At 41.8% G+C, this 13136-nt stretch overlaps 1 protein-coding gene across 2 annotated transcripts in view; it reads right to left on the reverse strand.

The window, feature by feature from the left end:
* Nucleotides 1–233: 233 nt before the first annotated feature.
* FXYD6 (FXYD domain containing ion transport regulator 6) overlaps nt 234–13136 on the reverse strand; it is a 33819-nt gene continuing 20916 nt past the window's right edge. Inside the window, exons 2-8 of one of the 2 annotated variants that reach the window (XM_023526101.1) lie at nt 6103–6165; nt 5822–5860; nt 5631–5705; nt 4965–5001; nt 4141–4215; nt 3570–3620; nt 234–1519 (exon numbers count right to left, since the gene is read on the reverse strand). In XM_023526101.1, coding sequence (XP_023381869.1) covers nt 1492–1519; nt 3570–3620; nt 4141–4215; nt 4965–5001; nt 5631–5705; nt 5822–5860; nt 6103–6160 — 363 coding nt within the window. In that variant the 5' untranslated portion in view covers nt 6161–6165 and the 3' untranslated portion in view covers nt 234–1491. The remainder of the gene's footprint in view (nt 1520–3569; nt 3621–4140; nt 4216–4964; nt 5002–5630; nt 5706–5821; nt 5861–6102; nt 6166–13136) is intronic. The other variant, XM_011385374.2, reaches the window with a different exon arrangement.

A 13136-nucleotide genomic window follows, 5' to 3' on the forward strand; every position in this document is an offset into this window, starting at 1 on the left:
GAGGGGAGCTGGAGGAGGAAAGGGTGAGAAGAGGGGTCCAGGTGAAAGTGGGGAGAGGAAGGGGAGGGAAGAGAAGCAACAGGGGACAGGGCTGAGCATTAAAGCAGCTGGAATGAACAAGCACAGCTTGGCTGCCTCTTCGGCCCTCACCTCCTCCCTCTGACCAAGGACAGAGTCTCTTTGGCCCTTCGGTTATGCGAGTTTCTTTCACAGAAAGGAAAGCACCTCTGAGCCACTAGGAAACAAATGGCATTTTATTTTTTGTTGGTGAGAGGGTAGATCATAGCACAGATAGCAGTCCTGTCACACATTTGGTTAGTTTCCACAGAACATGATGGATGGGAGGAACAGGGTCTAGTTTGACTTCCACTCTATGACCTTTGACCTCTTGCTGTTCCCTCTGCAGCAGTGCTGCAGGGAGCTCTGCCTGGTCTCTAACCTGTAGCATAGCCAATCCACTCACCACTCTGACCAGCGACATGCAGAGCCAAGGGTGCAGGAGCCTTCACTGGCTGCCTGACCAATGGGCCGTGGATAGAGAAGCAAAGGACCCCTGCTTTCCGTGCTGCCTGTCCCCCGAGTGCTGGCCCCAACAGAATGGATCGCCTCCCAGAGACCCAGTTCAGGGACAGGAGTCTGGATCCAGATGAGCTGGGCTGTAGACCAGTCTTGGAAGCAGTGAAAGTAGGAAAGAGGGGGTAGGGATCCAGAGCCCATGGGGTTATTGCTGAGAAGATATGCATGGGGCACATTCCCCATGGGCAGAATACAAGCCCTGGACTCGGGCTCCTGGCCGCTCTGCAATGGGGCAGGGGAGATGGGGGCTCCATGGTAGAAGTTCCAGGAGGAAAATGACCAGTGAAGGGGTGTCGCCTGCCTGAAGGCATAGCTGGGCTCACCAGCTCCTTGCTGTGAACCTCCAATTGCTAAGAGACCCTCAGAACAGACTTGGGTCAGGGGTGGAATATGGAAGCAAGGTTCTTGCAATAGGAGTGAAGAGAGGCCATGAAGAATGATCACGAAGGTGATGTATACCTTCCCAGGTCCCAAGACAACTGGAGACTCCCACCCATGCCCCTACCCCTATACCCACCCCTAAATCAAGAGAAAGGACTGGTCTCTCAGGGAAAAAGCAGACTCCTGGGAGCAGGAGGGAATGGGAGGCTACGGGGAAGCAGGAAGGAGCCGAAGGTGACACAGCTCAGCTCCAGTCCAGGAAAGTGAGTCTAGGTTCACTGATACAACACCATCCACAGACAAGCAGCCACAAAGACCACAGTCATCACACACACACAGACATGCCACAGGAGGTGGATGAGCCCACAGGCTGTAGATGGGAAGGTAGGTATTAGCTGCATCACTAAGTTGAGGACTGGTGTTCAAGGGGACAGGGAAGAGTCAGGGGACACACAAGTTCTTGGCTTCTCCTGGGGAAAGGTCTCTTGCTGAAGTAGCCAGTTTTCTTAAGCATCAACATTTGTATCTAAAGGTTCAAGCAGCTGCCTTCAGGTTCTGGAGGCTGAAGAGAGAGAGAATTGAAATTAAAATAAAACTTTTGGCTCCTTTCAGAAATCTTTATCTCCTTGTCTCCCTGTCTTTAGCAGCCCCTCTACCCACAAAACTAGCAGGATGGGGGCCATACTAAGTGCCATGTTTCCAGTGAATCAAGGAAGATGAGCCTGAGTTGCAGAGAAAGGATTTGAAGGCATAGGAGGGGGTGGACCTCAGGGGAAGGGTTCTCTTGGGAGGGCTGGAACCTGGTAGATATGGAAAGAAAATTATTAAACCCAGGAATGTTATCCCAGGACATTTTCAATAGTTGCTCATAGTCCTAAGACCTGAGAACAGGGTTTCTGAGGAAGTCCCAGTTAAAAAGAAAAAGAAAAAAACCAGACAAGAGAAGACAACTACTAGCTAGCTCCAGGCTCCTTCCCTTGAGCCTTCCCACACCACGCCCAGATTCTGACCTGCGGGCTGCCAAGAAATGAACAGAACACCAAGCTACAGCGGGGACACCTGCCTCCAAGACTGAGTTCCATGCCACCTCGAGCTTAGGAACCACTGACCCTCCCAAGCCCCATCTAGAAGAGGGAGGTCATGAGCCCTGTTCTGGCCCCCGCCACCCACGGGGCTGTTAAGAGGATATAAAAACATTTAGGAAAGAATTTAAACGCTACACAAGCACACTGTGTTATTACGATCACAGTACAAGCTGGTGTCTCACACATTTTACATCCGGAAATCTCTTTTAATTTATAATTTAAGATAAAGGTATATACCAGTCTTGGATGGACCTAGAGGGTATTATGCTTAAGTGAAGTAAATCATACAGAGAAAGACAAATACTATATGATCTCACTTACATGTGGAATCTAAAGAACAAAATAAAAGAACAAACAAAACAGAAACAAACTTATAGATACAGAGAACAATCTGATGGTTGTCAGATGGGAGGGGACTTGGGGGGCTGGGTGAAAAAGGTGAAGGGAGTAGAAGTACAAATTGGAAGTTACAAAGTAGTCATGGATATGGAGTATAACACAGGGAATATAGTCAATAATATTGTAATAATTATGTATGGTACCAAGTGAGTACTAGACTTATCGAGGGAATCACTTTGTAAATTATATAAATGTCTAACCACTATGATGCTCTACACCTGAAACTAATATAAAATAATATTGTGTGTCAACTGTAATTGAAAAAAAAGTATATACCTGTCTATTATGCCTTATTATGTATGAAAATAAAACAAAAGACAAAAGTGAGCTAATAGAAGACTGATGCTCCACCCAGCATGTTCAAGGGTATGTCACAAAGTAAGACAGGCAGTAGCAGAAGGGTGTCATGGAAATGGCACTAAGCCACAAAGACCTGAGTTTGGGTCCAGTCTGTCTTCTGTATGGCTTATTCTCTCTGACCTCAGTTTCTTCATCTACGAAATGGTGCTAAACTCCATCTGTTCCTAGTTACTTCTTTTGGCAGGCTCCAGTAAGTTCGTGTATGTGGCAGCATTTTGAAAACTATAAACAGTTATTACTTTCCCTTATACCTAGAATGAGCAATGGCAATGGATACTAATAACAGTGCCCCTACATACTGAGAACTCAACACTGGAATGCTGGGGAGAGGAGATGTCATATTTTATCCACCTACTTTTGTGTAGGGTTGGAAAGTTTCATAATTAAATGTTAATTTTAAAAAGTGGCCCTAAGGAACTTCGTGAATCATCGCTAAAAGCCATTATCTGTACGCTAATTTGATATTAGAAGTATTTCACTAACTATAATTCTATCCCACGTCATGTCAACATGGCAGCTAGGATGACACCCTATTAACTTGACCACTGGGCTGTGTAAAAGCCCTATTTCTTGACTATTTACTGTGTGCATATGCAGTGCATGCACCTCAGATATTTCAGCCCGTCTGTCTTATTACCCCTATCAGACACAAGACTCCTCAGAGCACAGCTCATACTGAAAGTTGTACCATTGCAAAAGCTAGCCCAATTCTTCCCCAGTGAAAGAAGTGATGGTGACAGAGGAAGACGTAGGCAGACAGCATCTTACCTTCCCACCTGAGGGCTGTACTTCAGTTCTCTGCTTTCTGGGGCTCCGTTGCTGGGAAGAAAACCAGAAGAGATTGTAGCAAGTGGACCTCTCATCCCAAAGGGCTACCCCCTGCAAGAGCCGTGCCTGTGCTTGACTCTGGAGGAACCTGACTCATATAGCAAAGAGGTGACCTGTGTGGGATTTTGAGTCAGACAGACCTGTGTGCAAATTGTTGCCCTGCTTCTTGCTGGTCACAGGAACTTGATACATCCCTCAGCTTCTGAGTCTCTCGGTTGTACAACCGGATAGTAATGCCTGCCTCATGAGGCTGTATGAACATTAAATGAGATAGGGTCTGTGATGCACTTTGTATCATGCCTGACACTGAGCAGATGCCCTGTAAATAGCAGCTGTCAGGAGTAGCAGCCTGTTTGATGGATGTGAGGGGACAACGAGGAGCAGAGGCCCTAAAGACTCCTCTCCTAGTACTTATGGGAGCATGTCTGGCCATATTTAGGGAGGCCATAGCACCTGGCAACTAACACTCCCTGAGCCATACAAAGACCTTCCCCGACTCGTTCCATTCTACCTGGGCAGGTGGCCATGACAGTTACCATTTGCAGTGATGAGGTTCTCCACCTGGGCTTCCTCGTCCCCTGGAGCCCTGAAAAAAGGACCAGACACAAGCCCTTTGGTCAGAGGTCTCCAGGGCAAATCCAGAGAGCATTACCACTCTCCTTGTGGGTGCAGGAGTGCCTCAAGTCATCTGAAAGCTTCAGCATGCTCCTTGGGGCTCACAGGACAGAGGAGAAGTTGGGACTGAAGAGGCAGTCAGGCACAGGGAACTTACAGACACCCTTCAATGACAGCCCCAAAAGAACCACTGGAAAGGAGTGATCTAGGGCCTCATGGGGGCTTGGGTTGAGTCCTGCCTCAGACTTTGGAATTCTGAGGTCCAGAGCTACCCTTGGTTATTACAGTGGACTAATAAGGTGCTCTTGATGTTGGAGTAGGAAGGTGAATGAAAGGGAGCCCAAGTTTCTACCCAGCTCAAAGAGCCTCATGAATGGAAACAAGCAGGGTCAGTGTCACAGGTCCTGCAGAGAGGAGATGGACGTTAAGAGAGGCCCCAAGGCCCTCTGCCTCCCTTCTCCCAAGCCCAAACTGTCTCAAGGGCCTTCAGACAAGAATCCAGCACGTTTTGCCCATCTCCCCCCATCCATATTCATAAGAGAAAAAAGGGCTAACCCTCAAAGTCTGCCTGGCAATCCTCAAAACTTCTGCCCTAATCACAATGCACACAGACTGTTTCTGAGACAAGAATCTAAAATAACACTCATTTGGATCACACACCAGGAGGCTCCCTGTCCCTTCTTTGTGTCACCCAGATGTCCACAGCCATGGCATCCTTACCGGGGCTTCTGATTGAAACTGCACTTGCATCTGCGACCTGAAAGGCAAAGAAACAATCCAAGGTCATCCTCCTGGCTTGAGCTCAAGGTCAGGCTCCTGGCTTGGCCACAGCACGGCTGCCCCGTGAGTCAGTGCAGGCTATGAGACTAGGTAAATAGCACCATCTACACCTGAGCAGTGCACAGCTATATGAAGCAATCCTAGGTTGAAGGAGGGTTCTTCTGAGACCAAAGTTCAACAACAGCTTGGCTAAACCACCACAGTCTGCTTGATCATGCAAGTACAGAGGGCTCCATTCAGACCAGGTTTATGCAGGGAAAACAAACGCAGGGGCACATCCCTTGGAGCGTGCTAAGGGAAGCCCCTGTCTCTTATCTCCTGTGACTCCCCAACCCATGCCCTGCTGGATACAGTATCTGGAGGGCCACCCTGACCCTTCTTATCTGTGCTTATTTCATCAAGCACTTATTTTGTTCATTCTTCACTGTTTTACTGAGCACCTATTATGTGTCCAGCACTATATTAGGTCCTGGAAATAACAGGGAAAACTGAAAGCCTCCTTTCCTCTCCAGAAAAGGGAACAGCCAGCCTCTTGTACCATTCTCTTCCTGCTTAGCAGTGCAGACACTGCTCTTATAGGGTGAACAAAGGAACAAAGAAACTTACTCAGGATAAGGAGGATCCCGACGGAGAAGAGGACCACAGCAAACACCAATCCCCCAATCCTCAGGGTCTGGTAGTCTGCCAAAGGAACAGGGTGAGAGATGGGAGAAGGGGATGGGCCAGGGAGAGTGCCTGTCCCTCCCCTGGACAAGCTGTGGCACCCCCTCCCCACCCAGGGCACTGACACTGCTTACCATAATGAAAAGGGTCTTTTTCTTTCTCCTGCTCAGGTGCTGCAAAAAGAAACAAGCGTGGTCAAGAGGAGGACAGCTATACATCCTGGTTCCCAAATGTTGCCTCACAGGTCTCCCTCCCCACAAAGGGCTTCCTGGGAAGCAAAGTCCATTTAGCAGAGGTGCCTAGAGAAGCATGAAGGACAAGCCTGACTGCTAGTGCTTGCCTGAGAGCTGAGGACAGGTATAGCTCAGAGCCCCAGCTGCCATCTTGTCATGTCTAGGTCCTATGGCATACTCACCACTGGCCAGGACAGCAGGGGCCAGCAGGCTGCATAGAAAGATCAGCACCATCTCCATGGCGTCTGGGGACAGAGGGAGGAAATTGATTTTCTGGATAGGAGAATCCCCATGTCAACCCTCAGCCTGCCCAGGACCCAGTTGAATTCCTTGCTTTACTCTGAGCACTCTCCACACAGCGAGAGTTTAAGCAACAAAGCAGAAGCAGCTGACATTTATTGGTCTCTGATGGAGTGCTCTGCCTGCATTAATTCACTTACCACAATGAAACTGATACAATTAGTAGGCACTGTGACTAACCCCTTTTGCAGGTGAAAGACCTGAGCTTAAAGAGGTTAAATGACACTCATAGCAGTGAGCAACAGAGCCTAGATCTTAAACCAGCTCAGTAACTCCTCCGCCACCTGCCTCTCTGCTACCGAAGCCATAAAGCCTTAATGGCTTTGGAGATGATCTTTTCCACGACCTCCTCTTCAGGCCACCCTTCTGGAACCATGTTCAGTTCATTAAGATGTCTGGGACTTCCTGGCCTGGTTCCCCACTGCCAAAATTTCTTCCTCCTATCAGGTTACGGGGGCTAAGTATTCCAATGCCCCTCTCGTCCAGCCAGCCAAGTGGGGGTGAGAGACCTGCTGTTTTCTGGACTGTGTGGCAAACCTTGAAATGCTGACAGCTCTCCCTAGGTTACCTATCACGCTCTCACCTCTAACGTGCCCAAGCTAATTCTTCCCACAGGCGTTAGTTCATAATCCTCCAGAAAGCTGGTTTGTTTGAACGAAGGGAGTGTGAAGACCCGTTCTCTGAGCATCGGTGCCCTCCCCTTCTTCCCCAGATGCCTGAGACTTCTGCTCATGAGCTCATCAAGCCCCTGGTCTTGGGTTAGTCGCCCCAGGAGCGGCCATCTAGATGAAAGCAGAAGGCAGGGCCAATCGGTGCCTCCCAGGGGCAGATTTCAGTGGAGTTACAAACACCTCATTAGCCAGAGAGGAAAAGGGGAAAGAACCCTGAACCAGGAAAGCCCAAGGCTGTTTGCTCTTTTCTCTGTGAGGTGAGACTGGCAGTGGCCTGATGCCTGGACATCTGTCTAGTGTCTGGGGCCATGCTCGCTCTGACAGATCGTGTGCCCTGTCACTTCAGCAGACCCAGCAGCCTCCAGCTACCCTTCCTCTTTTAGCCACCAGAGGTCAGAACAGCTGCATCCAGAGTCATGCGTGGCACAGACCTCAGACTTGGAGGTGATTCAAGAAGTATTATCTAAAGGCACTAACTTAATGCTACCTCATTTAATAACTGTATTTTTAATCTTACATTATATTTTATATGTATGAAAATATATAACACACATGTAATAATGCATAATAATAAGATAAACAGCCATAAACAAGTAACTTAAGAACTCGAATTTTACGAATACTGCTGCACTTATCTCTTCCTCCAACCCATCCCCCGGCTTCACTCCCAGGGTAAACAGTATCCTGAACATATGTTTTTAATCATTGCTTTGCTCGTCTTCAAAAGCAGTTTTAAATTAAGAAATAATTAACATACCATGAAATTCACCATTTTAAAGTATACAATTCAATGGTTTTTAGTATATTCACAAAATCGTGCAACCATCATCAATTCCAGAATATTTTCATCATCCCCAAAAGAGCCTGTACCCATTATCAGTCACTCCCATTCTAACTTTTCCACAATCTCTGACAACCACTAATTTACCTTCTGTCTCTAAGGATTTGCCTATTCTGGACATTTTATATTTAAAAAAACCATAAAATATGCGGCCTTTTGCATCTAATTCTTTCACTTAGCATTATGTTTTCAAGGTTCTTCCATGTTGTAGCATATGTCAGTACCTCCTTTCTTTTAATAGCTAAGATTCCATTGTATATATATCCATCCTGCTCTTCTTTTAAAAAATGTATCTAAATATGATACTGTTTAGTGGAACTTTTTTGAGCTTTATAATTACATCATGTTTTTACAGTCTTCTGGGACTGGCTTTTTAAATTTAATATTGTGTTTCTAAGATTTATCTGTATTATTACCTGTAAGCATAGCTCATTCATTTTCAATGTCGTGCAATATTCCATTATGCTAGGAAATTATCATGTATTGTCCCTCCTCCTGTTAGTGAATATCTTATTTTTTTTCCAATTTTGTGTTATTCTAAATAATGCAGCTGTGAACATTTTTGTGCATGTTGCCCAGAGTACATATGTAAGAGTTCCAAAGGTACTCTTTTTCAAATCTTTTGACCACTGCTTTCATAAGAAAAACTTTTTTCACTGAAACCCAGTACAAATTATATTCATACATACCAGAAAAATTACCACAAAACTATATTTAACCTTAAAATAAATGATGCCCTTTGATACTTTCTATTCTATTTGTTTCCTTTAAAAAAAAAATGGCTAGGTCCATTAATGGTTCACACTCAGCAGTTTGGAAAAATATGTTCTAGAGATAGGCCTTGGAGTGAAGTTGTTGGGTTGTATAGTACTCAGATTGCCAACTTTACAAAACAATTTTTCAACTTTACAAAATAATTTCAAATTGTTTTCCAAAGTGGTCATCCCATTTCAACATCCCACCAGCTGCACATGATTGTTCCTATCACTCTACATAGTCATCAATACTTGATATCGTCAGATTGCTTAACTTCTGCCAATCTAGAGGTATAAAATATGGTCTTCGTTTGATTTTAGTAATGGAGTTAAGCTTCTGATAGTCTGCCATTCCTGTTTCTTCATCAGTGATGTGTCTTTCCTGTCTTTCGTTGGTTTTTCAAATGGGTTGACATTATTATTCATTTATTCTGAATACTAAATCTTTGTCATTAAGTATTGCAAATATCTCATCTCAATTAGTGGCTTGTCTGTTCACTTTTTAATTGTCTTTTAATTGTCTTTCAATGAACAGAATATAATGCAATGATTTTTGTGTCTTGTTTAAGATAGTCTTTGTCACCCTGAGTCAGAAAGAATTTTCTTCTAAAAATTTCAAAGCTGTCTTTTACATTTAAATCTTTATTCCATCCAGAAGTGATGTCTGTGTAAGGCATGAGATGGGGATCTAATTTTTGCTTTTTTCCATTCTGATAACCAGTTATTCTAGCATCATTTGTGGACCCCTCTCCCCCTTTCCTCATGATGCACAATTCCACTTGTGTCATAAATGTTTCTATTTAGGGGTGGGTCTGTTTCTGGGCTTCTCTTTGGATCCCTGGTCAATTTGTCGACACCTGCATCAAAATCAGTGTCTCAGTTACTACAGTTTCACAGAAATTTTCCCATGCCATAGATGAGCTTCTCTTTTTCCTCTTCTCTTCCTCTTCCATCTCTTCCTTCAGGAATGTCTTCATTATTCTTGGTCTTTTGCTCTTGTATATAAATTTTAGAATCAGCTTGTCAAATTCGTCTAAAGCTGTTGGGATTTTCATTGGAATTTCAATGAATCGATCTATAGAACAACTTGGGGCGAAGTGGCATTTTTTATGACCTTTAATCTCCTATCTATAAATAAATCTTTTCACTTGTTTAGATCCATTTCAAAGTCCTTTAATAAAATTGTATAAATGCTTTCATATAGGTCTTGTACATCTACTATTATTTATTCCTAGATCTCTCATAATTTTTATTGCTATTTTAAATGTTATGTCTTGTGTGTTTTCTAATTTTTCCTGGTTAGAGAAAAGCAACTGATCTGTATATATTGATCTCAAATCCAATAATCTTGTTAAATTCTCTTATAATTTCTAACAATTTACCTTTAGATTTCTTTGGATGTCCTCTACAGACATAAATCTGTAAATGATACAATATTGTTTCTTCTTTTCTAGTTCTTAGAGTTTATTTCTATTTATCTTATTCTTAGTCATTGCTAGGACTTCCAGTGAAATGTAGCATAGAAGCAGTGATAATGGACACATACACACACATACGCGCACGGTTTTATTACTGATTTCTGTGTGTATTTTTTTTTTTTTGTCAGCTTCATTGAGATATGACATATAACACTGTGTAAGTTTAAGGAGTACAACATGATTTAACACATGTATAAATTGTGAAATGACTGCTACAATAAGGTTAGTTAACATCTCCATCATCTCCTGTGTGTGGTAAGAATGAATAGAGAAAATGTTCCACATATACAATGGAATATTATTCAGCCACAAAAAAGGTAATTACTGATTTTAAATAGCATTCTACTAATATTTTAGTTACCCTCTAATCCCAGTTTTCCAAGATGTGTCTGTTTTATATTATAGTCTATATCTATATTGATATAAAGATATAAAGGTTTTTCTCCTTTAATCTATCAATGAAGTAAATTATACATGTGGATTAGCTAATGTTAAATCAACCTTGCATTTCTGGGATACAACTAATATATTATCTTTTCAATAAACTAATGGATTTGGTTTGCTGATACTTTGTTTGGGATTTTTGCATCTATGTGCAAGAGTAAGATTGGGCTGCAAGTTTTATTTTATTGTATTCATTTTGCCTGGTTTTGGTATCATGGTAGTACCGATCTCACAGAATAAGTATTTCTTTTCTTGCTATTCCCTGAAAGAGTCTGCAGAAGACTGAGGTAATTTGTTCTTTGAATTTGGTAGAACTAACTTTAAAATCATCCGGGCTTAGTATTTTTTTTGTGGGAGGATTTTAAATTGCCTATTCAATTAATGGCTATGGCAGTCTTAAGATCTCTATTTCATCTCAATTATATTTAGTGAGTTATAATTTTTACAGAAATTTGCCCTTTTCTGCTTTAAAATTAATTTCCATAAAGTTGTTTATAGTATTTTGTTATTTTAATTTCTGTTGGAGCTGTAGTTATGTTAGTTTTTTACATTGCTAATATTGTCTATTTGTGGTAATTCCCTTTTTTCTTGATCAATCTAATCTCACCAGAGGTTTAACTTTTTATTAAGCTTTTCAAAAAACCGACTCTCGGTTTTGTTACTTCTCCATATTGTGTGTTTTAAATTTTTCTTAATTCTCTCCTTATACATTCTTGGGTTAATTCTCTTGTTCTTTCTTATATTTATCTTCTTATGATGGATAACTAGTTCATTAATATATAGCCTTTCTTATTTGCTAATATAGGCATTTAAGACAATAACTCTCTAACATGCAAGCTTTGAAATGTAAGCTAAGAACTATTTAGTTCTTAGCACTTTAAACTTGCATTATAATCTCTCATTTGACCCATGCATTAAGAAGTGTGTTTTTAAAATGTCCAAATGTATAGTGATTTTTACTTTTGTTATTGACTTCCAATTCAAGTGTACTCTGGTCAGAAAACATGGTCTGTAGGATACAGATACCTTGAAATTTACTGAGACTGGCTTTATGATTTAGTACATGGTTACTCATTTTAAAGTTTATATTCCAAGTATTAGAAGGTTGTGAATTCCCTCATTGTTCGGAAGAAAGTTCTATATGCCATTAAATTATAATTATTGTGTTAAATTTCTGTATATATATTTTTGACCTATCAAAAACTAAGACAGGTGCTTTAAAATCTACCACTATGAGGAAGGAGTTATAAATTTATTTGTGTTTTTTTACAATATTCTAACAGTTTAAAATTGTTATACAATCCTGTGAGTTGAGTCTTCTAGGATTGTATAGTGAGCCTTTCTATCTTAAATTTCATTTTATTTTCTACATTTCTGTGTCCTTATGCATTTTATGTATGCATCTCATAAATAGCAAAAGGCTGGATTTTTAAAAAATTTAACCTGATAATCTCTACTAACCTTCAAGTTTATTCCATTTAACTTCATTATGAAAATATATTTGATTTGATTTCTACCATCTGTTTTTCTCTTACTTTTTTTCGATATCTCTCTTTCTCTTTTAACTTTTTTTTTTTGATTAACTATTTTTTTTCTTATTCACTTTCTCCCTCTACCGGTTGAGGAATTACACAAGCTGCTTCTAGTCTTTTAGTGGTTGCCACATATTTGCTCTGTACTAAAGGTTTATGTCCTCCAAAAGTCATATGTTGAAACCTAATCCTCATGTGATGGTATTGTTAGGGGAGGGGAGAGACTCTGGGAAGTGATTGTGTCAGGAGGGTAGATCCCTCAGGAATGGGATTAGTACCTTATAAAAGAGACCTCAGAGAGCTCTCTCACCCCTCCTGCCATGTGAGGGCTCAGCAAGAAAACAGCAGTCTCCGGACCAGGAAATTAACCCTCATCGGACACTGAATCTCCTGGCACCCTGATCTTGGACTTCCAGCCTCTAGAACTATGAGAAATAAATTTCTGTTGTTTATAAGCCACTCAGTCTATGGTATTCTGTTATAGGAGCCTGAACAGACTAAAACAGTATTCAAGTTACCACAGACTAAAAAAATCTACAGTTAAAAGATAATCGATATTGGATATCACTCTTCCTCAAAAATACAAAAATACAAATCTCCCACTTCCTGATATATATATGCTACTATTGTACAAAATTTCAATTTTTTTTTTAATCCTATAAAACAGACATTAGTGTTTGTATTTCATGGAAACCATGTTTGTTTTGATTTACCCATGTGTGTAGTAGCCAGCCTATAAAATAGCCTTCAGTATTTCATGGTATTTACATACCAAGTACCTTGTGCAGTCCCTTCCCCATTGTACCAGGGTTAGTCTGTGTACCCAATAAAATATGTCAGAACTGATACATCACTTCCATTATTAGATTATAAAAGACGCCACTGCTTTCCTTTCCTGTATTTCTCTCTCTCTCTCTTTCTCTCATTGCTTGCTCTGGGGAAAGTTACTTGCCATGTCTTTAAGGCTACTCAGGCATCTCTGTGGAGAGAACCATGTGGCAAAGAACTGAGAGCCTCTGTTCAAAACCTGCTAGGAAATAAGAGCTGCCACAAACATGTAAGTGAGCTTAGAAGCAGATCCTCCAGCTTTCATGATTGCCACTCTGGCTGACAGCTTGACTGCAATCTCATTAAAGACACTGAGCAGGACCATGTAGTCAAGCTGCTCCCTGATTCCTGACCCTCAGAAACTGTA

The sequence above is a fragment of the Pteropus vampyrus genome, unplaced genomic scaffold (assembly GCF_000151845.1).
Source record: "Pteropus vampyrus isolate Shadow unplaced genomic scaffold, Pvam_2.0 Scaffold705, whole genome shotgun sequence".
Lineage (NCBI taxonomy): Eukaryota > Metazoa > Chordata > Mammalia > Chiroptera > Pteropodidae > Pteropus > Pteropus vampyrus.